The sequence below is a fragment of the Osmerus eperlanus genome, chromosome 27 (genome assembly GCF_963692335.1).
Source record: "Osmerus eperlanus chromosome 27, fOsmEpe2.1, whole genome shotgun sequence".
Lineage (NCBI taxonomy): Eukaryota > Metazoa > Chordata > Actinopteri > Osmeriformes > Osmeridae > Osmerus > Osmerus eperlanus.
In genome coordinates, this window is record NC_085044.1 from 7,131,116 (window position 1) to 7,156,024 (window position 24,909).

The following is a 24,909-nucleotide window of genomic DNA, read 5'->3' on the forward strand; positions in this document are numbered from 1 at the left end:
CACTACAATACCAGCGACAGGAAGCTGCATGGATTTTAATCCTCAGTCCCTTCTTCCTCCTTTCCCCTCTCCTCTCTTTCCCTCTCCCCTCTTCTCCTCTCCCCCCCACCCTCCAGCCAACAGACTGCCTCCCATGTGGGGGAGCTAACCCATGTAGCCTAGCAATGCCGCTCTGTGTGTCATGGAGATGTATGCTATTACTGCAATGTTTATCCACTCCAGAGATGCTTTCAGGATGTGTGCTTCAGCCACTTAACAGGGTTAACACTCATGTCATACACGGGAACGGTACTGCAGCCTATTCTGTAAATTATCCAATGGACCCTGGTCTACTTTACTTTGGTCAACTGTTTTGCCCCTGTACATAGCGTGTGCATTCTCCCGTCTACCGTACTATCACCACATGCGCCGAGTAATAATATTACTCGAGAATTATGGAGAAACATGATCCGAATCTAGAGAAATAACCTCCATCACCTTCTCTAGTGGGGGGTTGGGTATCGTTTTCTCACGACTGAGATGCGTTCAGCAGGAGCTACCGGGAACGTGACCTCACTGGGCGGAGATTCATCATCATTCTGACCTTACTGGGCGGAAACATCTTTGTGAGTATCTGGCTAATAGGGAAGAAATGGGCGAGGTTATTGCTCCGGCGACCAATAATACGCCGATATCTCACGAGGAGTGGGTGGCAAAGGGCGGGCTTAGGAGGGGGCAGAGCTCCAACCGGAAGTGTCTCGCGGCTGATCGAGCTGTCACTTGGCCACCGTCGGTTTTGAGGAGAGTAAGGCAGCCAAGAAACGCAAGAACGAATCAGCTGGCTGTAGTGGGGGGACAAAAAGAGAAATTGTCAAGACCATGAAACCGACTGATTAAGGCTCTATTAGCAGTTTGGGTTGGATTTCGTTTCATGTGTTTAATTCAATGACGTAGCAAATCTATTTGATACAATCAAGGTTAGCGGCTCGTTCGCTCGAGAGAGGGTTGTGTCATTGAGCAAGCAGGACACGTCAGGAGAGGAGAGAAAAGCTAGCTAACTCTATTAGCCGAAAGCCATATAAGTAGAACTCATATCGCCTCATAAGATAGCCTGTCACGGTTTTTTGCCAAGTATCGCAAGCAACCACAAGACGGATCTCGACGGACTCGCCGCCTGGATCGAGGATAACAGCGAGAAGGTGAAAATTGTTTTATTCTCCAGCTAATCAATTAAAGAGAGACAGCTAGCTAGTGTCGTAGTAAGCTAGTAACGCATTGGCTCACATATTTTGCAATCTCCCTTGCTAGGTTATTTAAATTCGTCATGAATGTAGTTATCTTACACAAGCTTAGTTGAGGTTACTGTTGTAAATGAGTATACGATTGAAGAGGATTAGCGTCAAACTTCACCTCAGTCATACGAGAAAACGTCGTCATCATTTTTTTTTTTACACTTAAAGGGTCGAGTCCACAGCCCTGAGCTTAAGAGGACATACTTTGACAGCTGTCAGGCAAGGTTGCTAAAGGCGAGCCATTTTCCCCCTTTAACCATCTGATCTAGCTTGTTGGTCACATTTAATTGTATTCAATTGGATCTATCCATCGTGACTGGTAACCACGCATTTGATCCTTCGCTTGCTAGCTAGCTAGAAGGCTTGAAGCTACACTGCTGCAGTGTCTCTGTCGTCCAACCTTAGCCGTGGCAGATTTTGCGAGCTAGGTGGCTAGCTAGCTTCCATGATAGCACACTGCTTGCTCGCCTGCTGGGCTATACTGCAACGTCACGGGGTTATAATTAGATTGCTGGTCAAAGATGAGCGAGCTGTCTTCTCTAGGGTTTGCTGTGCCTCGGTGAGCATCGACAGTGTGTTATCTTTCCAGTCGGAGCCGTCTCATGATCTAACATTCGTGCCTGTGTTCGAGTGTAGTTGTATTCACATCGAAAATCTCCCTCTGTGTGAATGATTATTGAAGGGACAGCGAATTTACGGTGTTTCCACTCTGTCCCACTCTTGTCTCTGTCCGTCTCTGTAGACGTACCGATCACGGGATAGCATATTTGTGTGCGGGGCTGACAAATGGGGGATTACGGGTTCGGAGTCCTAGTACAAAATAACACTGGCAACAAGTCCGCTTTCCCGGTCCGAATCCACCCGCACCTGCAGGCCCCGCACCACCACCAGAATGCGTCCCAGAGCCCCGCCTACATAAACAGCACGACCACCGCGGGGAATGGCACAAGCAGCGGCGGAGGCGGCTCGCCCTGGCTGTTCCCCGCCACTAGCGGCCACAGCAGCATGCAGGATGAGTTGCTGGGCCCGGAGAAGGTGAAAGGTCAGCCGCAGGAGGAAAAGCAACAGTCCCCGGGGAGCCACCAGGAGACGGGTCTGATCTCGGAGCTGGAGAAGGCGAGAGGGGTGGGGGTGGGGGAGGAGGGCAAGGTCGACGGCAGCCCCTCGGACAGCGGCTCTGGGAAGGAGAAGCTGCGCCTGGAGTCTCCTGTGCTGACGCCTTTTGACTACCAGGACGCATCCGGCCTTGGGCCCCCCGCCCCGTCCAGCACCTCCTCCTCGCTGGCGGGGTTCAACAACTGGTCGGCTGCCATCCCCCCGGCTCCGTCCACCATCATCAATGAGGACGTGAGCTTCTTCAACCCGGCTGCCTCTGCCAGCAACGGCCAGCTGCTGTTCCAGAACTTTTCTCACCACGTCAGTCCGGGCTTCGGGGGCAATTTCTCCCCCCAGATTGGGCCAGCACTCTCCCAGCACCACCCCCCGCCCCACCCCCACTTCCAGCACCCCCACCCCCAGCACCAACAGCATCGGCGCTCCCCTGCTAGTCCCCACCCGCCCCCCTTCCCCCACAGGAACGCACCCTTCAGCCAGCTGCCCCACCTGTCCAACAACCTGAACAAGCCGCCCTCTCCCTGGGGCAGCTATCAGAGCCCCTCGCCCTCCCCCTCCTCCACCTCTTGGAGCCCTGGGGGGGGCTATGGGGGCTGGGGGGGCTCCCAGGGGAGGGAGTACCGGCGGGGGCTGAATGGGGGCATGACCCCCCTCAACTCCATCTCCCCCCTGAAGAAGACCTTCCCCAACAACCACGTGGTATCCCAGAAGTACTCCCGGACCAGCACCGGCTTCAACCCCAAGTCCTGGATGGATGACAGTGTGGGCCGCAGCGACAACATCTTCCCCTTCCAGGTCAGTTACAGAACCCTGCCTAGTTGACTCCCCACAGAACATTTTAGAGCGGTTCTAGAACCGTAACCCAGTTTACTCCCTACTGAACATTTTAGAGCGGTTCTAGAACCTTAACCCAGTATATTCTCTACAGAACATTTTAGAGCAGTTCTAGGACCCTAACCCAGTTCACTCCCGAACATTCTAGGTCAGTTTTAGAACCCTGCCCAGTTCCCTCATGACAGAACATTCTAGAGAAGTTCTAGAATCCTCCCCCATTGTTCCATTCATAACATTCTGGGTCAGTTCTAAACCCCTACCCACCGCTGGAACTTCTCCTTATCCCCTATTCATACTGTCTGGGTTAGTTCCAGAACCTTCTAGCCCTAGTCAACAATATCCTGCTGGGTCTAATATCAATCTAGGTGCTGCAATGCGGTGGACCTGCCTTGCCATTTGTTATTATTACATTAACTTGTTGTCGATTTAGCATTTGCTTTTATCCAAGCGACATACAAACAATGGTATAAAAAAGAGCAGATAATCAAGGATCAGAACTTCATAGTTCTAACAGGTGGTGAGAGTCAAGGAATGGTCTGTATACACCAGACACAGTGCAAAATAACCACACCTCAGCTACCAGGCAAATACCAATAATAATATCTTAACTAAGTTAACCGGATAACACACTCCAGTGCTGCTTCACTGTAAGTTAGTTGTTACTGGCTTGTTGTGACTTGAAACTACCGTAGGTGGATAACTCCCGAATTGTCTTACCAATAGGGGTGAATACAGGACTTGAGGTCAGGTGGTGCCGCACTCTATGAAGCATACACAAGCAAACACACACGATGGTCATCCAGTCCTAATTCCAGATACTCTATTTTTCAGCTAAAAGAAACAGTCATTCACTTGATGCTGGCTAGCCTGTCTATTCCTGTTAGAGGGCTTGGTCTGACACACAGAGTGTTTGTGGTGTGTATGTGCGTGCCTGCGTGTGCATGCCTGCGCGTCCATACGTGTGTGTGTGTTTGTGTGTGTGATGTATGTGTCCCTGTGCGCGTATCCATACGTGTGTATGCCTGCCTGCCTGCGTGTCTGTACGTGTGCATGCGTGTGTGTGTGTGCCACGTACCCCAGAGAGAGGAAGTGATCCACGTATGCAGGATTAGAGGAACATAACCAGGCAGCAGCAGCCTCACCATCTCCCACCCTACAGCTGGACAGAGATAGTGTGTGTGTGTGTGTCTGTGTCTGTGTGTACAGGATGAACATGCCTCACCATCTCCCACCCTACAGCTGGAGAGAGAGAGCGGTGTGTGTGTGTGTCTACATGACAAGTATGCTTCACCATCTCCCACCCTACTTCTAGAGAAAAGAGCACCGCATGTGTGCGTTAGTGAGTGTGTGCGCTGTGTCTGCCTGATGTACAGTGATTTCCTGGATTACAGGGGTTATTAATAACTCGGGACATTACCTTGTTACTGTTAAACACACTCACGTCTTTATAATGCCATGTCATTTATAATGCCATCTCATTTATAATGCCATTTGAGATGGAACTCAATGTACATGACTAGACTTCAGCTACAGAGGATACGCTGAAAGGAGTGATGAGGAGGGGGAGAGAGGGATGGAGGAGGGGGAGAGAGGGATGGAGGAGGGGGAGAGAGGGATGGAGGAGGGGGAGAGAGGGATGGAAGAGGGGGAGAGTGATGGAGGAGGGAGGAAAAAAGGGATGGAAGGGAGAGATTGATGGAGGAGGGGGAGAGAGAGATGGAAGAGGGAGAGAGCTTGATGGATGGGGAGGAGAGAGTGATGGATGGAGACTCATCAGTTTTATTGATCTGGCCTGAGAGGGATTGAAGGGGAAGAGGATGGGGTGACTTGGCTAGGCTAGGCATGGTTAAGTAAAGCTGTGCTAGGCTAGGCTGTAAGGGCTAGGACTTTTCTAGGCTCAAATAGCCTTGCAAGGTGGACTATGTTAACTTTGCAATATAAAGCTGGGCTGGCCTTGGAAAATTCACATGAACACCCTCTCAAGTCGGAACAACAACTTGGAAAGGCGTCAAAAATGTTGGTACACGACTTGCCGACTTGTGACGTCATATATGCAGAAACGTGGCGGCCAAAAGTAAATGTTTGGTCAAAGGATAAACGCTTTATTAATTTACGTATTAGGTATAAATGTTTTGCTTGCACGTAATTTGTAAGGTGAGCCGTATGGTATTTGGCCATATGATTGTCATTGTCAGTTACTGTCCACGTAGAGTGATCTAGATTATTTAGAAAAGTTCTTCATCAGCATTAACCCTGATAACAAGTCAGGTAAAGCAATATTTGTGAGGAAACGCATATCAACATGTTGTTTAAACGGTCAAAGCAATAACATGCACATCTTATTTGTACTGTCTGTGTTGTTTCCACGTAATAACTTTAAAGCTCATGATCACACCGAAGTCGGAAGAACGAGCACACACACACACACACAGTAGACCCACACGCACACACATCAGCACACAGACCTTTTAGCATCGCACAGGCCTCATTCCAGATATTTTCTTTTTCACCTGAAGTAAACAGTGAACTAGGATGTGTTCTCTTCTTGTTTGGTTTGCTGTACTTGGACTCTGGCCTGGGATGTGTGTGTGTGTATGTGCGTGTGCGTGCACGCCCATGGTCTGGTCTGGTGTGTTGTGAATGATTCCCAGGTCTTGTGCGAATATGTGAGGCAGGTATGCCTGTTGTTGTCAGTCTGCAGACTGGAGCCTAATGCTAAGCCAGTGTGCTTTTTACGTGTGTGTGTGTGTATACAATGTTGAGTTTGTGCAAGACTGTGTGCGTGTTGTGGCTGGCAGGTGTGTTTGGTATGTGACTGCCCTTGTGTACTAAAGTACGTGCCTGTGTGTGCATGAGGTTGTGTGTATTTAGTTGTGTGTGCATGTGTACTAAATTACATGTGTATTGAGCTATGTGTGATTGGTGTATGTATTTGCGCTTATTTAGCCGTGTGTTCGTACTTGTGCTTTTAGCTGCGTGTGTGTTTAGATAAGTGCGTGTGTAAAGGGGTTATAGAAGTTAAATCTGCTTACAGCTACAGTATTGACACGCTGCATGGGATCTGCTAGTCATGCTCATAGTAGGCCTGTGTGTGTTAGGTTAAGCAGGCCTGTGTGTCTTCCGTTAAGTTAAGCAGGCATGTGTGTGTGTTAGGTTAAGCAGGCTTGTGTGTGTGCGTGTGTGTGACGTTAGGTTAACCAGGCCTGTGTGTGTTAGGGTAAGCAGGCGTGTGTGTGTGTCTGTGTGTTAGGTTAACCAGGCCAGTGTGTGTCAGGGAAAGCAGGCGTGTGTGTGTGTCTGTGTGTTAGGTTAACCAGGCCAGTGTGTGTTAGGGTAAGCAGGCATGTGTGAGTGTGTTTGTTAGGTTAGGGTATGGAGCAGCAGGACAAACTGGAAATGCAGCCCTGAGCTGGGGACTCAGCACTCCACAGACACCATGAAGCTCGAGTCGCCATTGGCTGGCACATTTTGTATTTTAATCATTAGACTTTATATGGAATGCTGTTGGGGGGGTGGGGGTGGGGAATGACTTTGAATTACTATTTATGGTTGCATATGGGTTTAATCTACCATTTCTTAGCAAATTGATTTCTCTTGCCACCTGAGTTAAGCCTATCCTGGTCCTAACCAGACTCTTGTACATTGCATTTGTACATAGTCTGGGCTCGATCCATTGACAAGCGTTAACTTCCTTAAAGGCGGGTACTCTGTTGAAGTTTAAAACTATTGGGTCTGCCCAGAGCCACTCTGGATCTGGCATAACCAATCGCTAGCGTTTGCCTTAGCCAACTCCTTCACCACTAACGGAGCTAGCTGGAAAATCAAACGAACCCCGTGGGGATCAAAGATTGTTCTTGCTCCGGCTTTAACTTCTGGATATTCGGCAGCATTGCCACAACGGACCGAAAGGCTTCTCTCGCATCTTTCTCGGCCACCATTACGTAACTAAAACTGAAACTAGCTCACAACATGAACGTCGTTCTCAGCCACTCCCTCTGTTCGCTGATTGGACCGGTAAAAAGTTGACCGGAGACATCTGACCACAATATACTTCAAGCCCAGATGCAGTACAGAAGCACAATTAAAATTGAGCGGAAGTACGTAGGAGGGCAGAGCCAGGCTAAATTCAGCCACCTCTCCAGTGCTGCGTCATAGGCCTACTGCTGAAGCTCTGGGCCTTCTGTTGAAATTAGGATCAGGTCTGAAAGGCGTGAGGATGTGAGACTGCTGTGGACGTCAGATTTTATTCTCTTATGGGCACTGAAGGCTCTTTGCAGATTATTATTAGCAGAGCAAGAATAATAATAATCTTAAATTGTTTTGATAACGCTTAATATTTTTTGTTTGTTTTCTGCTCAGACAGGAATTGTAGCTAGCTTTTTTGCATCCATCTCTTTGTGCGAGACGAGTGCCGTAAAAATCAAGTCAATCTTTTTGTGAGAGAAAGTGACAGGCAGTGTAGCGTTTACCTTCCCTAGCGACAAAAAAATCTTATTTGGCGACGACCGACAAATCTAGCAGCTTTCCGTTACTTGGGCAATCTCCATTTTCGTTGTTGAGCAGCAGCAAAATAACTAATTGTACGTCTGTTGTACTAGCAGCCAATCATGTTAACTCGCAAGTGACGGTACGTAATTGAAATCTGCGCTAAACTTACTATTTCCCTCTAACTCAATCACAGCCACAGGCGAGTGAAATCGAACAATTTACTATCCATTGGCTAATTAATAGGGGTGGAACAATATATCACAATACAACATTTTTACAATATGTATCGTAGAGTTATGGCAATATTTTTACAATATGACGTCCGTTTGATCCTATTGGTTGAGCTACCAGCACGCGACCTACTCTGCACCTGCGTGCATTCACTGCATTCACCTATATCGCTTGAACTGAGTTAACTAAATTGTATGTATAACAACGAAAGTTATTGAAAATGTTTAATGTTTTGGAAATAAATCTGTTAATTGAATTTCAGTTTCATTTTAAACAAAAATCTAAATATCATGATACGTATTGTATCGTACACCCAGTATCATGATACGTATTGTATCGTGAGCTGAGTGTATCATTAAACCCCTACTAATTAAAGATCATTTTTTGTTGCCTAGCGTGAAATTTGGTCGCATATGCAAGTCTTTTACTCTCATTGTAGATGGTTCTACCTGCTCTTCGATTACAAAAAAAACTTTTATCCTAATCAACGTACAGTCATTTGATCTGCTGTATATACCTGCTGTCCACTGAGCTATACTCATCTTCATAAGTTCGAGGAACGTCCAGATAGTCTGTACGATGTTTAGCAGCTTGGCAGACGCAAGATCGAGACTGGCCTACTTTTTTGAGTGGAGGGATATCTACTTTACACTCATGGGGTAATGTTAGGTCTGTAACCTGGTGTAGTGGTGTTTGGGTAGGTGGGTATACTGTGAGTGTATAGATCGCCACCACATGCCTTGATCCGCACGCAAGAACATGTGCCCACACACATACACACCACTACCCAATACATAAAGGCTAGCTACCGTAGAGCACGAAAGAAAGTGGGAAAGTGTGCGCTTATAAAATGTGTTATGATTGGACGAATGCCATTCCAAAGTCAAGTACACACAATGTATATCAAGATTTAATTGGCTGGGCCTTAGCTCCCATTAGATTGATGGACATTGAGACTTATTTCTCATAATTTGTAGGGGTGTACGGGCAGTCGTCTCTTCAGAGGTTGGTTTCCGGTAAATCCCAGTACTACACCACTGGTCTGTAATGGCGGAAGGATATCTAGGTTAAGTAATTTGGGTAAAAACTCAGAAATTAGCCTTTTAATGGAGAACCTCCATAAGTGTTTTTGTCTAGAACCTGAAGTGTTTGGGGGATTCTTCTTTTGCCGACTTTCAGAAATTGGTTTACGTCTTACTTTGACTGTTATGTAGTACTGTATTTGTGTTTGTGTTTAAGAAAGTCTCTCCCCCCCCCCCCCCCTCCCTCCAGGAGCGGACCAGGTCTTTTGATGGCTTCAACATGCATTCTCTGGAGAACTCTCTGATCGACATCATGAGGGCCGAGCAGGACACCCTGAAAGGTGAGGAAGCTATATGACCTCTGCACAACACACACACACACACACTTCAAGGCCATAGGATATAAACCCCTATACAACCCATACTCAACCTCTATACACACACACACACACACACACACACACATCTGAGCTATAGGCTATTAACCCCTACTAAACCTCTATACACACACACACATCTGGGCTATAGGTTAACCTCTACACAACTCCTGCACAGCCTTAACACACACACACCTAGACTATTGGAAGCTAACCTCTACCCAACCTCCTTTACCAGTGTAGCTTTGACTTACAGTGACTCAGCTGAAAACCAGAGCCTGTCATGCCAATGTGTCTGCTGCTGTATCTTGCTAGCTTCCTCACTGTAGCCAGGGGGGCTTATCTCAGCACCAGCTGGCCTGGTTAGGAGCTGCAGTGAAGCTGCTAGTTAGCCTTTCCTATGCTAGCATGACTGGGCTGGGAGAGAGCTACTGCTGAATACTATGTCTGCATCCGAATAAATTCGTATCAGTCCTCTACTGTACATGCGAGCAAAGCATGTAGGCGCTGGATGGAACGATGATGCTGATTGGTCAGAAAGGGTGTAGGCTGAAGAGAACTATGATGCTGATTGGTCTGAAAGGGTGTAGGTTGGCTAGAACGATGATGTTGATTGGTCAGAAAGGGTGTATGCTGAAGAGAACGATTATGCTGATTGGTCAAGAAGGGTGTTGGCTTATTGATGAACTCTTTCTTTCTTTCTTTTTCTGGTCCCTCATTCTGTCATCCTCCACTCTGCTGCTCTTGTTCCCTCATTACTATATTCTCACTCTTCTTGGTCATCCTTTAATCATGTTTGCTGATGTTCTGCTGCTTGTGGTGTATAGCCTAGTAGTGTGTGTGTGTCTGTGCATGTGTGGCCTGTCCTTGCACGCACACACACACACATGCAGGCTTCAGGGCTGAACACACACTACAACATGCACACTAGTTAGCATACACACACTGTACCACACACTTACAGGCTCATGTCCATGCTGAGGAGAGGGGGTGGGACAACTCTGCAGCCATAGCTGATAAATTGTAGTATTCAAAATGGAGGTTAGTGGAAATCTCATTAGCAAACCAAGGAAGCTTCAGGTAATGTACAGTACAGTTGGCGTCTCCCACAAGGTTCAGAAGGATGATAGATTGGGACATACTGCTGGTTTGTCTGCAAATTTAAGAACAAAAGTTCCTATTTCAATTTGACAGAGATGTACAGACAGACAGACAGACAGACAGACAGACAGACAGACAGACAGACAGAGAGAGAGAGAGAGACCCCGCAGAACATATTAAATGGGGTAGAGAGACAGAGAGTGAAAACAGATCTGGCTACAGTAGCAAGAAGTGCCTTTAAATGGCTACCAGCATTGTCCTCTGTGAGTGAAAAGATCTCTCTGTTCTCTGAATCAATAACAACATGGTGTGTTGGCCTACTCCAGCACCCCCCCCTGCTAGCTACTGTAGCCCTTCCCCTAACCCAGTCATGCTAGCTACTGTAGCCCTTCCCCTAACCCAGTCATGCTAGCTACTGTAGCCCTTCCCCTAACCCAGTCATGCTAGCTACTGTAGCCCTTCCCCTAACCCAGTCATGCTAGCTACTGTAGCCCTTCATCTAGCTCAGTCATGCTAGCTACTATAACATTTCCCATAGCCCACCCTGCTAGCTAGCTAGTCTTTCCCCTAGCCCACCTTATGCTAGCTGATAGCTAGCCGGTCCTTCCTTTAGCCCACTAATGCTAGCTAGCTAGCTAGTTGGCCCTTCCCCAAGTCCGCTACTGCACGTTAGCTGACCCATCCCCTAGCCCACTTCTTCTAACTTGCTAGCCCATCCCCCAAGCCCAGCCTAAGCCCCAGGCCAAGGCCCAGGCCCAATCCAGCTTGTCCAGACAGCTACATGTCTGGGATAGACTAGTTGGTGGGTGTTGGGTTGAGACAGGGGGGGCTCCCATGGAACTCAGTGTGACCCAGAGGAATGTGCCCAGTCTCAGGGTGTTGCATGTCCTCTCACAATGGCCTCACTATCCCTGGTCGTCCCCTCACATTATCCTCCCCAGCCTGCTGTCTGCACTGGGGCTGTCCCCCTGGCAAGGCTGCCTGTCCTGGCTCTCTGTGTGTGTATGTAGGCAGGCAAATGGTCTGGCAAATGGCTCCATGCAAAATGTATGACATTAAAGGCACCGGCCCGGATTGTTTTCCTGCAGCTAAAAGCTCTGATGATGCTAATGCAGCCAGCAGGCTAATGTGCTCTGGATTTCCTGCACCTAGAAATGATGCTAACGCAGCTAGCTGGCTAATGTGCCCTGGTTTTCCACCACACAGAGATTATGTTAATGCTGCCAGCTGGCTAACAGTCCTGCTTGTTTCTCCTCTGCAGGTCGTCTGGGATTTCCACACCCGGGTGGGGACAACCCTCTGCCCATCAATGGTAAGTTTTTCCTCCTCTCAAGACTAAGACCACTTCACAAATGGAGAGAGGGAAGGGGATAGAGGGTGGGATGAATGAAGGTGGGGGTGGGGGTGAAGGCATGGAAAGAGGTATGGAGATGGTGGGATAGATGAAGGTAGGGGGATGAAGGGATGGTGGGAATAGGGGGATGGAGTGTGTTATAGATGAAGGTGGGCAGAGTTGTTGGGAGGGAGGAAGCGAGGGAGGGAGGAAGCGAGGCAGGGAGCGATGGAGGGAGGGAGCGAGAGCCATATGTTGATCTGGAAGGATTAGTAGCAGGTTGTTTCCCAGGAACGATGAGATGAAGGAAGATCTCTCCAACACACTGCACCCTGACGTATTAAGAGGACATGCATGCATGCACGCGCGCACACACTCCATGTTATCCTGCATGGCCTTTATTTCAACCTGCCTAAGTGCGCGTACACACACACTAAGCAGTGCTCTACTTCCCTTGTCACATGGTACAGATAACGCTGCCATGGAGATGAGCAGATGGTGCACCAGCATAAGTGGGATTCAGAGGTTACGAACACACACAGGCACAGGCACACACACACAAACACACACACACACACACACACACACACACACACACAGAGGATTCAAAGCGGATGGTCACAAGCTGATGACTCTTTAGATCCTCAAACGCACTTTCTCTCCTCTGTCTCCCTCTCCTGTCTCTGTCTCTCCCTCTCTATTCTCTCCCTCAAGTCTCCTTTCCCACTCTCTCCTGCCACACCAGACAATAATATTAATATGTGTGTGGATAAAACACGATTCACACACTGATACTGCAGACTGACAGATGGGACGGACAGACAAGCAGACCGACAGACAGGTTATATTTCTGTGGTTTTTATTTCCTCTGACCCCTTCTCTGCTCCACATGCAGCCAGGAACTATGGAAGGAGACGAGGTAAAGTTGTGGCAGTGATCAGGCTCATACAGGCCTCATCATATTCCCATATATCCCTCCGCAGAGTGACCTGTGAGGAGTGCGTGCTTGCATGCAGATGTTGTGTTTGTCTAGTGGTTGTGTTTGTCTAGTGGTGTGTTCATATGCATATACAGTATATCCCTCACACACACCCGCAAGAGATCACACAGGACACTGTGTGAGAGCTAGCTCTCTTACATAAAGCAGCTCAGAGATGTGTGTGTGTTGGGAAGGCAATGGTTCAACCTCCAACTCAGCTCAGCTTCACAGCCACCTACTGCCACAGGAGGTGTGTGTCTGTGTTTTGGCCTAGCTAACTGGCTGACATGATGTGGGGGGAGGGATGGAAATATGGATAGAGGGAGGGATAAAGTGAGGCATGGATGGAGGGATGTAGAGGTAGGGATGGGGCGAGAGATGTATGTTCCCTTTAATCTCCATCGCTCACAATGTCACCTGTAACCCCGCCCCCTCCCTCCATAGGCCACTCCTCCCTGTTCCCCATGGAGGATGGTTTCCCTGACGACGACCGTGGCGAGCAAGGGCTGGGGGGGCTGGGTGGGGGCTGTTTCCCCCACCAGAACGGAGAACGCGTGGAACGCTATTCACGCAAGGTCTTCGTCGGAGGACTACCCCCTGATATTGACGAAGGTGCGTGTGTGTGTGTATCTTTAAAGGGATCGAATTTATATCAATATTGATTAGTGAAAGATGAATATGTTGAATGGAAGACCCCAGCACAGGCCCGAAGGTCAACTTTAGAGGGACATGATCCAACATGGCCACCCTAAGGTCTACTGTAGAGGGACATGATCCAACATGGCTGCTCCTGAGGTCTACTGTAGAGGGGCATGATCCAACATGGCCGCTCCTGAGGTCCACTGTAGAGGGACATGATCCAACATGGCTGCTCCTGAGGTCTACTGTAGAGGGACATGATCCAACATGGTTGCTCCTGAGGTCCACTGTAGAGGGACATGATCCAACCTGGCTGCTCCTGAGGTCGACTGTAGAAGGACATGATCCAACATGGCCACACCTGAGGTCCACTGTAGAGGGACATGATCCAACCTGGCTGCTCCTGAGGTCGACTGTAGAAGGACATGATCCAACATGGCCACCTGAGTTCTACTGTAGAGGGACATGATCAACTGAGCTGGTGGTGATCACACCACGGTCTCACTACAGCATGTTTTTACTGACTGTGCAGTTCAGTGCAATTCCTATGTGCGAGTGCGTGGTTTCAAAATGGTCACTGACATAAAATTAATATACAAATATTATACAAATTCAAAAGTTTGTATTAGAGCCCGACCGATAAAGGATTTTTAAGGACGATACCGATACAAATATTTGTTGATTTAAAAATCCGATATTCCGATATCGGCCGATATAAAAAAATATTTAAAAAATCCAGAAACGTGTAATAAAACAAACTGATTTCCCTAACAGTAGTTATTTGTAGTCTACATTTAGTCACGTTTAGCAGAAGTTCTTATCCAGAGCGACTAAGTACAGGGACATTCCCAGAGGCAAGTGGGGTTAAGTGCCTTCCCAAGGACACAACGTCCTTTGACATGGCCGGGAAATCGATTCCCGGCCATGTTATTATTTTCTGTTAATATTTCTTCACTAAAATAATATGTTAATGCAGTTTCTGATAAATAAAATGTATAAAAATACAAACTTAAGATATGAAACTTAAAGTCCTTTGAACAAAAACACAATCAAATAAAAAATAAACATTAATATTCATTTATCGGCCATTATAAATGCCGATACCGATAGTTTGGAAAATGCCCAATATCGGCCGATAATATCGGCCCGCCGATCTGCCGGGCTCTAGTTTGTATAGATGTGTAAGACCAATCCGAGCACAGTAGCCTATTGGTCTGTGGCACAAATATTTGGAGCACTCAAATCCTGTCTGGGTGACCTGGTGGTTTCCGGGATGACCTGGTGGTTGCTAGGGGCAACCAGACTGACCAGTCCTTCTGTCCTCTCTCTCAGATGAAATCACCGCCAGTTTCCGTCGTTTTGGACATCTGTTTGTGGACTGGCCTCACAAGGCCGAGAGCAAGTCCTACTTTCCCCCTAAAGGTGAGTGTGAACCTTAACCCTCATCCCTAACCACATACACAACAACCTTAACCACAACAACAACCCTAACCTTAACCACTACCTCACCAAGCCCCACCCAACCACAACCCTACAGGGCACCTCCAGCTGTTTGACATGCATAGCGTGTCATTGATTGTGTGTGTGTGCAGGCTATGCCTTCCTGCTGTTCCAGGAGGAGAGCTCAGTGCAGGCCCTGATAGACGCCTGCATCGAGGAGGACGGCAAGCTGTACCTCTGTGTCTCCAGCCCCACTATCAAGGACAAACCTGTTAGTACACTCTGCCTCTACCTCTCTCTCTGCCTCTACCACTCTGTCTACCACTCTACCTCACTCTCTACCTTACTGTACCTCTCTGTCTCTACCACTCTAACTCACTCTCTACCTTACTCTACCTCTCTGTCTGTACCTCTCTGTCTCTACCTCTCTGTCTCTACCTCTCTACTCCTACATCTCTCTCCATCTCTCTCTGCTTGTCCTCCTCTCCCTTTCTCTCTCTCTCTGAAGTATAATGTAGTAAATGCTACAATGCCCCCCACCAGGTTCAGATCCGGCCCTGGAACCTGAATGACAGTGACTTTGTGATGGACGGCTCTCAGCCCCTTGACCCTCGCAAGACCATCTTTGTGGGGGGGGTGCCGCGCCCTCTTCGTGCAGGTAACCTGTTATAGATACGCACTCGCAAAGGTTTTAACAGTGATCTTTATAATATCGCAACATTGTTTTCCGTTGTTTGTGTTTCCGTTATATGTGCGTGCGCGCGTGTATGTATACGCGTGTCAATCCATCCGTGTGTGTGTTTGCGTGCAGTGGAGCTAGCTATGATCATGGACCGTCTGTATGGAGGTGTGTGTTACGCCGGCATCGACACCGACCCAGAGCTCAAGTACCCTAAGGGGGCGGGGCGTGTGGCCTTCTCCAATCAGCAGAGCTACATCGCTGCTATCAGCGCCCGATTCGTCCAGCTGCAACATGGAGAGATAGATAAACGGGTAAGTGGTTGCCACTCCCTCCTCCCCCCCCCCCTCTCCTTCTATCGCTCTTTCTGTTTCTGTTTGTCTCGGCTGTTTTTCCTCTCTTTTTTCCTTTCCATGTTTTTCTGTCTCTCTCTCTCTCCTGGTGTCTGTCCATGTCTGCTGCTGTCAAACTTTCTTTTTCTCCCTTCAGGGCTCAACATTAACATTTTTTGGCATTGGCCCCACCGGGCCAGTGGGTTTGAAACTTACTGGCCCCAAGAAATTTTTACTGGCCCCCTCTCCAGAAGTTGTAATTTATCATTGTTACAACAAAGCCAACGACTTATAAGTTGTGTTATGCTGTTAACATGTTTAACCATTTATTAAACACATCCTAGATATAAAAAGAACAAAAATTAAATCACATTTCTAGTGATTTATTTATTTTTCATTTCTAGTGAAATAAAAAGGTAATAGTCAGCAAAACAATTGACTTTTAACCTCAAACATGACGTGCTCTCTTCCCTGCTGACAGCCATCCCTGCACAACTCTGTTTGGCAGAAACTGAAACCTGTGGTCCCTCAATGCTAATATATAAAAGCTTCCATAGCATTTCATCAGTATGATACTAAGTACCTAAGTCGACACCATTCTTCTGCTGCAGTTCAATAGCCTGGGGGAACGAGGCGAACGGCTGGCCCGTCTTAATTACGTGATATGCCGTTGTTATAAGTCGTGCAATAACACGATGGGCATCTACATTTAAATTCCTGACTAGCATGGTCAACGGCCTGGAAGATGGATTGTCAACCATCCGCTTTAGCTGTCACGCAAACCAGGTGCTGTCTGCTAGCATGGCTGGTCAGGGATTGTTTTGCCTGTGTAAAAACATGCACTTTTCTCCGCTTTAGACGGGAACATACGACAGACGACATCGTCGTTCCATAAAAAAAGTTGCTTCCGTTTGAGCTCGTAGCTCTACTTTGCAGCCATCTTCACTTTATTGTCTCGCGCCAGTCTCACGCCAGTTGTTAAAAATGTATCGAGATTAGAGAGAATTACAACACTCGTCACTCACTACTCAACTCTCCCTCCCTTACTCCTTCCTCCTCTGTCTCTCTCTCTCCCCTCTTTCCCCTCCCTCCCTCCCTGCTCCTCCACCCTGTCTGGGACAGTGTGCTACATAGAGCAGCAGTGTACAGAGATAAGCAGCGTTTATCTTCTCTCTCAATCAGCAGAACAAGATGGCCTCCGCTGGTTATCTCGGGGACACAGTCCTCACAAAACGCTCAGTGTTGAACTGGGCTGGCACTGTGACCTGATACATTTCTCTCTTGTGTGTGTGTGTGTGTGTGTGCCTGCGTGTATGTGTCTCTGTGTGGGTCTGTATATTTGTGTGTTTCTGGGTATGTCTGTGTTTGTGTGTGCATCCCCCCCTCCCTCCCCCAGGTGGAAGTGAAGCCATACGTCCTGGACGACCAGCTGTGTGACGAGTGCCAGGGCACGCGCTGCGGGGGCAAATTTGCCCCGTTCTTCTGCGCCAACGTCACCTGCCTACAGTACTACTGTGAGTCTGGGCCGCCATCCACTCCCGTGCCGGCCGCGAGTTCCATAAGCCCCTGGTGAAGGAGGGGGGAGACAGACCCCGGCACATCTCCTTCCGCTGGAACTGAGGAGGAGGAGAGGGGAGACAGAAAGAGGCAGATGGAGGGAGGGGGGAGAGAGAGGAGTGGGGAGAAGTTAGGAGTCGCAGAATCATTGTACAAAATAAATGCACTTTTCTGTTGCTGGTTCCTTTTTAGACCTAATTTGGAAAGATTTTAATTTTGGAGGTAATATATACATATATATATTTTAAAGATATAATTTTACCTTTATTTTATGCAGTTTGATTTTATATATTTTATTAGTGCACAAGATTGGCCTTTTTCCAATGCCTCCCTGATGCAGAGAGTGGCGAGTTGGGGGGAGGCTTGCGTTGGGATGTAGCTGCAGTGACCCCGCGGCGTTGACCAGGGCAGGGAAGGTTGTAGCTGTGATTAGAGCTCTCCCTTCCTGTAGAGAGTGTGTGTGGGTGTGTGTGTGTGTGTGTGGACTCGGGACGGGCCAGAACCACAGCTCAGTCTCAACCCGTTAGAAGAACGACATGGAAAGAGCGGGTTTTCCCGCAATCGCTTCAATCCTTGAAGCCTTTTTGTTTGTTTTTGTTTTTTATTCTAGATATAAATATAAACCTATATAAGAGACCATGCTAATATTTAATGTTACTTGACGATCGTTTAAAAAACAAACAAACAAGAGTTTGGGTTTAATCTCCATTTTGACATGCAAAAACTAATACCTCAAGCTTAGCTGCTAGCGTGCTGATTGGTCAGACAGAGACGGACAGCTGGGCTCTTTCTCCCATTGGATCATAACTGTAGGGGGGCGGGGCCAGCACAGGCACCGTTTCAGACATTGCTTCGTCACTTCCTTATTTTTGTAATCCAACCAGGATGGTGGTGGAGTTGAGTAAACAGTAAAGTTGCGGAAAAGAAGAGTAGAGTAGAGGACAGTACAGTAAAGTAGAATCAAAGTAAAGCAGTGTCTGACCAGGGGAATGTATGATACTGGAGGACTTGAAGACCCAGAGAACCGGCCAGTATAGAGACATTAAACTTGCAACCAACCAACATGTTTTAGACCTTATTAGAGGGTTCTGGGTTCTAGACCCTGTTAGAGGGTTCTGGGTTCTAGATCCTGTTAGAGGATTCTGGGTTCTAGATCCTGTAGAGGGTTTTGGGTTCTAGACCCAGGTATATTAAGGTACAGGGCCAGCTAGTTCTCACAAATAGAGGAAAAAGCCTTGATTCTTTTTTTAATTTTCTTGCAATTGAGCCCACTTTCCTATTTTGACACCTCTTAAAGATGTCTTCTCTGGCCCTTGTTCCAATCCTGCAGGAGAGGAGAGGAGGATGCTGACGTCTGGTTTAGTCATCAACACTTATCCCTTAGAGGAGGGGACCTGTTTCCCCTTCTGTCCCCACCCAGCCAACTCAGCCAGTGTTTCTAAGCATAAATGAAGATTCTCAATATTATTGTTGTCATCATTATCAGTAGTGGTAGGACCGGTGTAATATTACTTCATCACCAAGGGCCCTGACGCATGTGGCCCTGTGCAGTTCAGAGTGTCTCCACCAGGTGGCAGAATAGAGCAGGATCCTGGAGACCTGTGATGGCCGCTGTGCTGCAGCAACCAGTCATACCGTACATCACTTCCTATCTGTGGATTTTATTGTAATTTTTTTTCTATCGTTTATTTCTCTCAATTGGCTCCACCCATGTCCTTCACTATGGCCAGGTGGGCTCCTGTACACCAAAGACTGGCCCTGGATCCTGTTTAGCAGACAGACAGACTTACACACAGACAGACAGACACGCAGGCAGACACAGGCAGAGAAGCAGGCAGTCAGTGGATGGGTCCTTCTGCCTGGCAGAAGTGTCAAGCCGGCCAGTAGTTCTCAGCCCAGTAGAAGACGTCTGACTGGGTTCCTGCTGGTCTGGTCGTTCTACTGCGTGCCTTGCTAGCCCTCAAACCCAGGTCCTCCTGCCTACTGGCCCATTGTGAAGAACCTGGGCTCAGGGCTGAGATATAGACACTCTAGACAGTACAGTCACTCACTTGAGACAGTCTGCAAGACCTGCAGTCTTATCTGCACTCTAGAGTGGGGTCTATAGTCTCTACCCTCACTAGACAGTCTGTAGTCTATCTGCAATTTCTGGGGTCTATAGTTTTTCTACACTCTTTAGAGACAGTCTGTAGTCTTATCTACACTCACTAGAGATATGTAGTCTCTCTATACTCTCTAGAGACAGTTTATAGTCTATCTACTCTCACTGGAGTGTCTGTAGGACAGAAGTCCATCTACACTCTGTAGATAGTCTGGGCCTGTTTCACCTCTTCCAGGAAATAGTTAGCGTGATGGGTGAACATTTTAGTAGACAAAAACATTTTTTTGATGAATTTGATGTTAAAGAGGAAGAAAAAGAATATAAGATTATTTTATACATGGCCTGCTGATTTTGGTGCAGTGTTTTCTAGCTAAATTATTTTGTCATGCACATAAAAACATTTATTATGCACTACTTTTCTAAATATCTTTTCTTTCAGACAGTCATTTTAGGCACATTTTTCACAAAATGGGAAAACTCCTTTTTGCAATACCTCAATTTTTCACATTGTGAAAGGTAGCTTTTGTACTTTTGTTACTGAGAGATCTGCATATATGGACATTTTCATTTAAAAGAGAAATGTTTAGTGATTTCGATATATATTATTTTCAATTATGCTTTTTATACATTTCAGTGCTGAGGGATCTTTACAATTAAAAGTGCGCACTTGTGTTGTTGCGATGTCTACCCTGCAGAGAGGGGAGAGACTGGAAAGTGGGTCTCACCAGGCCACAACTGGTCTCACCCGGCCTCGGTCGCCCTCTAGAAGATTCTAGAAGTGGTACAGCGTGTCCAGGACCAGCTGTCCTCTCATATTAGTGTTGTGGTCTGGAAACATGGCCGTCCTGGTGGCAGGATGGTGGCTTATCGGTATCTCTAAGTACCCACTCCGTCACCGGAACATACTATTATAAGGAGAATGCAAATTCAACACAGGTCTATGTATAGGTTGGGCCTCGTATCACAAGAATGGATGTTTGGTGTTTAGGTATTTTAACATTTGAAAATATATATTCTTGAACTTGCCAACTAGCTCCTATTGTAATCCTTAGCATGCATGAAAAAGACCAATGATACGTGAATTAGCTATTGAAAATTGATTGTTGTGGTTGTGCACCAAATGTTTCTCAACTATAATTTGTTAAGGGCAACCCCCCCACCCCTCCCCTGTACTACCCCCCCATCCTCTAACAACCCACTCGCCTCAACCCACCCCCCATACTTAACACTCAGCAGGATGATACACAGAAAACAAAGACAATAAAGATAAAACATAAACTAAGACATGAACTGGGTAGGACTAGCATCCTATAGGACACTGTTGAACAGACTCGATCACTCACCCCAGTGCTCGGGAAAGGCGCTGCCATGTTGAGAGAAGGGGAACTTTAAAACTTGAATGTGGTAAATGTTGCAAGTTAACTCGGAGTTGTTATGTGCAATACTTCTTTTGAACCTTTTTCCAGATAAAGACTCTTTGCAATGTAATTCTTTAATGCCATTTTTAATTGCAGACATTTAAAGAAGATGTTGATATGTTTTTCACAGTCATTTTCTACTGTTATCGTAATCCTTTTCATGCTGGTGTTTGTAAAAAAGAAAAAAAGAAATCAAACTATTTGTACTAATATAAATAATTGAAGTTATTTTTAAAACATTTAAAGGTTTTGTGCTCATTTGCTTATTTTGTTTATTTCAAGCTACTGTGATTGATTGCATTGTAATTATTAGGTCAATAATGTATTTAGCTGTTCATTGGTATATTTTTAATTGGAATGTATAATTACTTTTTATAATTTTGATCAGATTTATGTTATATTTTTAAGGTGAAGCTTTTAATATGTTAAAGTGACTAGTTTTTACTAATTGCTATATTGTGCTCCACAATATATGGTTCTCATTTTCTGAAGGAAAATAAATATTTAAATATTTGTCTGTTAATGATGTCACTTAATGGCGAAATTTCAATAGTTTTTAACTGTGTATGGGAAGGTTGTTGTATTTATTCTTAGCATTTTCTACCTAGATACCACCTTCATTTTTATTATCATTTCACTTTATAAGTTCCTATTTTTGTATTTTCTTTTCTTATTAAGTTATGTAATATGAAATGTCCACATTTTTAGGAGTTGGTCTGTTGAAGTACTAGTGAAATGAAAAAGAAAAATCTAATGTTATTTAATTGTTTGCAGCCAACTATTTATAACAGTATGCATAATTTTTAAATATTTGTAATGTGAAATGTTGAATGAAATAAAAACTTAACTGTGATGGTGTGTTGTTGTTATTATTATTCTGAATGTCTTCTTATAAAACATTGATAGTGTATGAACTAATTGATTGTGGATCATAGATTTCCATGCGTATGTAAGCATTGATAATGTAGTTAGAGATTTAGCAAGACAAGCCATCAGTCTGTAGTTCACTCACAACTGCTGGATCCTGAATCTCATTCTTGTTAGGATTCCTCCGTCAGGATGAACCCTATTGTAATTGTTGGTATTATTATTAGGGTTCCTCCGGTAGGAGGGAACCTATTGTTTTTGTTAGTATTCTTATTAGGGTTCCTCCGGTAGGAGGGAACCTATTGTTTTTGTTAGTATTCTTATTATTATTTTTCTTCTCCTTGCGCCCCAATATCTCAAAAAGTCCCTTGTCATACATTTTCTAATTTGGCACATTGATACGACATCCAAGTGGGTACCCCCACACCAAATATGGGCCACATCGGACCATAGGGGGCGCCACAGGCCACGCCCAAAAGTCATATTTTCTAAGTGATGGCATTTCCACCCCATTGCTCCAATTCTTCTGAAACTTGGTGTGCATGCCTCATTTTTCATGAGGAACAAAAAGCCTCAAGGACCCAGGTCCGCCATGATGGATTTTCCTGTACAGTGATAATTTTGGAAAACCTTAAAAATTCATTTTCTCTTGAACCAAAGGTCTAATTGACTTGAGACTTTGTACAGATATGTTATCATTGACGTATTTAAAAACGTTACTTAAGGCAATTGAATCAAATGCAAAATGGCTGAAAGGGGTGTATTTATGTAAATGTCCACATTGCCTCAATATGTTTGTGTCACTAAATCAAATGTGTTTTTGAAGGATGGTTCAAACCTAATAGGCTTTACGGTGACACGTCCCTGAAGTACCATGCGAAGTTTCACCTTGATATGTCAAAATATGACTGAATTACAGCTGTTTGAGCTTGGACCAAATATGACAATGCTTGACTTATTTTATTATCCAGTTACTGAACGTGTCAAAGTCTAGATCTGGGAATGGCTCAATTGGATGAGATGTTGTGCTGGTATACGTAGGGTTGTAGGTTCAAAACCAGTCAAAGGCAATTTGGACAGAACGGTTTCTACTTTACTGGTCAATCCTCCGGTTGTAAAACATAGCAATGACTGTTTATTTGAGCCCATAACAACACTCCGATCATCTGTTTAGCGAGACTGTGTAAACCACTGCAAAACAAGACAGGTTTACCACAGTAGCTAGCCACTTGGAGTCTATGCATGGTAGTGTCAGATTCACAACCGAGTTAGCTTTCATGAAGTATATTGATTGTTCAGGTGGATCCCTTTATTGTTGCACAAATTAATTTAAGTTACCTAAGCCAGGACACATCACCACTGATGCTAGGCATGATTTGAAATTCCCTTCCATGACAAGTTATGGCACCCCAAACAACCTTTTTCAAAGCACTACGAGTAAGCTATTTTTTAAAGCAGCAACCCAGTCATCCCGTTGTCCCGTTTTTATGTCCAATATATAAATAGAACTAAATTACAGCTGTTTGAACTTTAAACAAATCTGACAATGCGTGCCATTGGAGAAATGTCTTATTTTCTGATACAAAAACGGAACAATTAAATGTCAAGTCTGTGAATGGCTTAGTAGGATGAGACGCAGTGCTGGGGTGGTGGGTTCTTATCCAGTCAGAGGTATAAACTTGTTTGTTTTTTTGACCGAAATTACAATTTCAAGTCTTGTAGTTAATCCCAGTGTATTATGTCAATTTTACAACATTTTGCCATTTTCAAGGAAGAATCCGCCATTGCTGCTTGCAGCTATATTTATAATTTAAATTGTTACTGCTGTTGGCCTTAGAGAGTACAAACTTTTGCATGCAGTATGCAATCCCCCCCATCCTCAACAATCCAGACTCCCATACCCCCAGAGCCTTGATGGTATAGGGTGACAGTCTTTACAGTAGCTGTCTTAACAGGAAGTTTTGACATGGCGAGGCTGGGGCATGGTGGTGACATCATGCCTCTTTGTCTGATACACCACACAACGACATGCACAAACACCACACAAAGGCATGCACAAACATACACACCACAAAGGCGTGCACAAACATACACATCACAAAGGCGTGCACAAACATACACATCACAAAGGCGTGCACAAACATACACACCACAAAGGCCTGCTAAGCAGATCCAGTCTGCTCTGAAGCCTTGAGAGCTGGCTGCCATCCACGGGCTAACACACACATGTGCATATTGTGCACAGCTATCCTACCAGTCCAATTCAGATTTTCCCTAACCCTTATCTTAACCCAAACTATAATCCAAAAATCTAACCTAAATCCTAACCCTAGCTCCTAACGATAAAACCATTCCTATCTCCTAACCCCAATCCTTGATGTAATTCTAACACTAAACATTTACATTTAGTCATTTAGCAGACGCTCTTATCCAGAGCGACTTACAGTATAAGTACAGGGACATTCCCCCCCAAGGCAAGTGTTACGTCCCTTGCCCTGCTTGTATGTGTGTTCTGTATTGTTGTGTACTTGTCTTCCCTTCTGTTTCCCCTCACTCTTGTTGCTGCATCCAGGTGCCCATCTGTGATTGGTTACCGTCTCCATTCCCCGTCACCGGTGCACCTACTCCCATCCATCTTTGTCCATGATTGGCTTTCGTCACCACTCCCCCGTCGCACCACACTCCAAACACCTGTCTGTCCGTCCGCCAGGGGCGGTTTTAGGCACGGGCGGACCGGGCAGCCGCCCGGGGCGGCATTTTTTCATGTCACGTGGGGGGCGCACGAGCATAAAATAAATCTCTCTGCGCCGCGAAGCGGTTTTCTCTTTTCTATCATTTCACTGTGTGGGGAATTGGCAAATTGGCGCCCCCTTAAGGCAGCTGCAGGCACCCCTGCTTGCTGAGAAGGTGCCGTGCACCGAAGCTGTGTGAAAAAAGGGGAGAGGGACAGACAGCTCACCTGACTGGGTCTCCCAAATGGAACGGACAATTCATAATATTATAAATATAGGCCTAAAGTTCCTGCACATTTTTGTTTTTTTTAATTGTGTGAAATGGCTAATAAAAATATGTAACACAAAACGATTGTGGTCACCAAGGTGAATTGGTTTAGTCTTGACTTCTGGTC

At 46.0% G+C, this 24,909-nt stretch overlaps 1 protein-coding gene across 2 annotated transcripts; it reads left to right on the forward strand.

The window, feature by feature from the left end:
• The first annotated feature begins 753 nt into the window (after positions 1 to 753).
• Positions 754 to 21,768, forward strand: cpeb4b (cytoplasmic polyadenylation element binding protein 4b). Of its 2 annotated transcripts, XM_062453171.1 has the most exons (11): positions 754 to 1,178; positions 2,014 to 3,179; positions 9,210 to 9,300; positions 11,699 to 11,749; positions 12,666 to 12,689; positions 13,194 to 13,361; positions 14,721 to 14,810; positions 14,981 to 15,099; positions 15,372 to 15,486; positions 15,640 to 15,821; positions 17,236 to 21,768. In XM_062453171.1, exons 2-11 carry the CDS (start codon positions 2,058 to 2,060, stop codon positions 17,410 to 17,412), a joined length of 2,139 nt encoding a protein of 712 aa, XP_062309155.1. In that variant the 5' UTR covers positions 754 to 1,178; positions 2,014 to 2,057; the 3' UTR covers positions 17,413 to 21,768. The 2 variants fall into 2 exon arrangements, with proteins under 2 accessions (XP_062309155.1, XP_062309156.1); XM_062453172.1 differs by lacking the exon at positions 12,666 to 12,689.
• The last annotated feature ends 3,141 nt before the right edge of the window (positions 21,769 to 24,909 follow it).

Excerpts from the sequence above, each read along its gene's own strand:
- cpeb4b (XM_062453171.1), top strand. The coding sequence starts at position 2,058 with ATGGGGGATTACGGGTTCGGAGTCCTAGTACAAAATAACACTGGCAAC. Across the intron at positions 14,811-14,980 it reads GTCCTACTTTCCCCCTAAAG|GCTATGCCTTCCTGCTGTTC; the intron begins GTGAGTGTGAAC and ends GTGTGTGTGCAG. Across the intron at positions 15,487-15,639 it reads GCCGCGCCCTCTTCGTGCAG|TGGAGCTAGCTATGATCATG; the intron begins GTAACCTGTTAT and ends GTTTGCGTGCAG.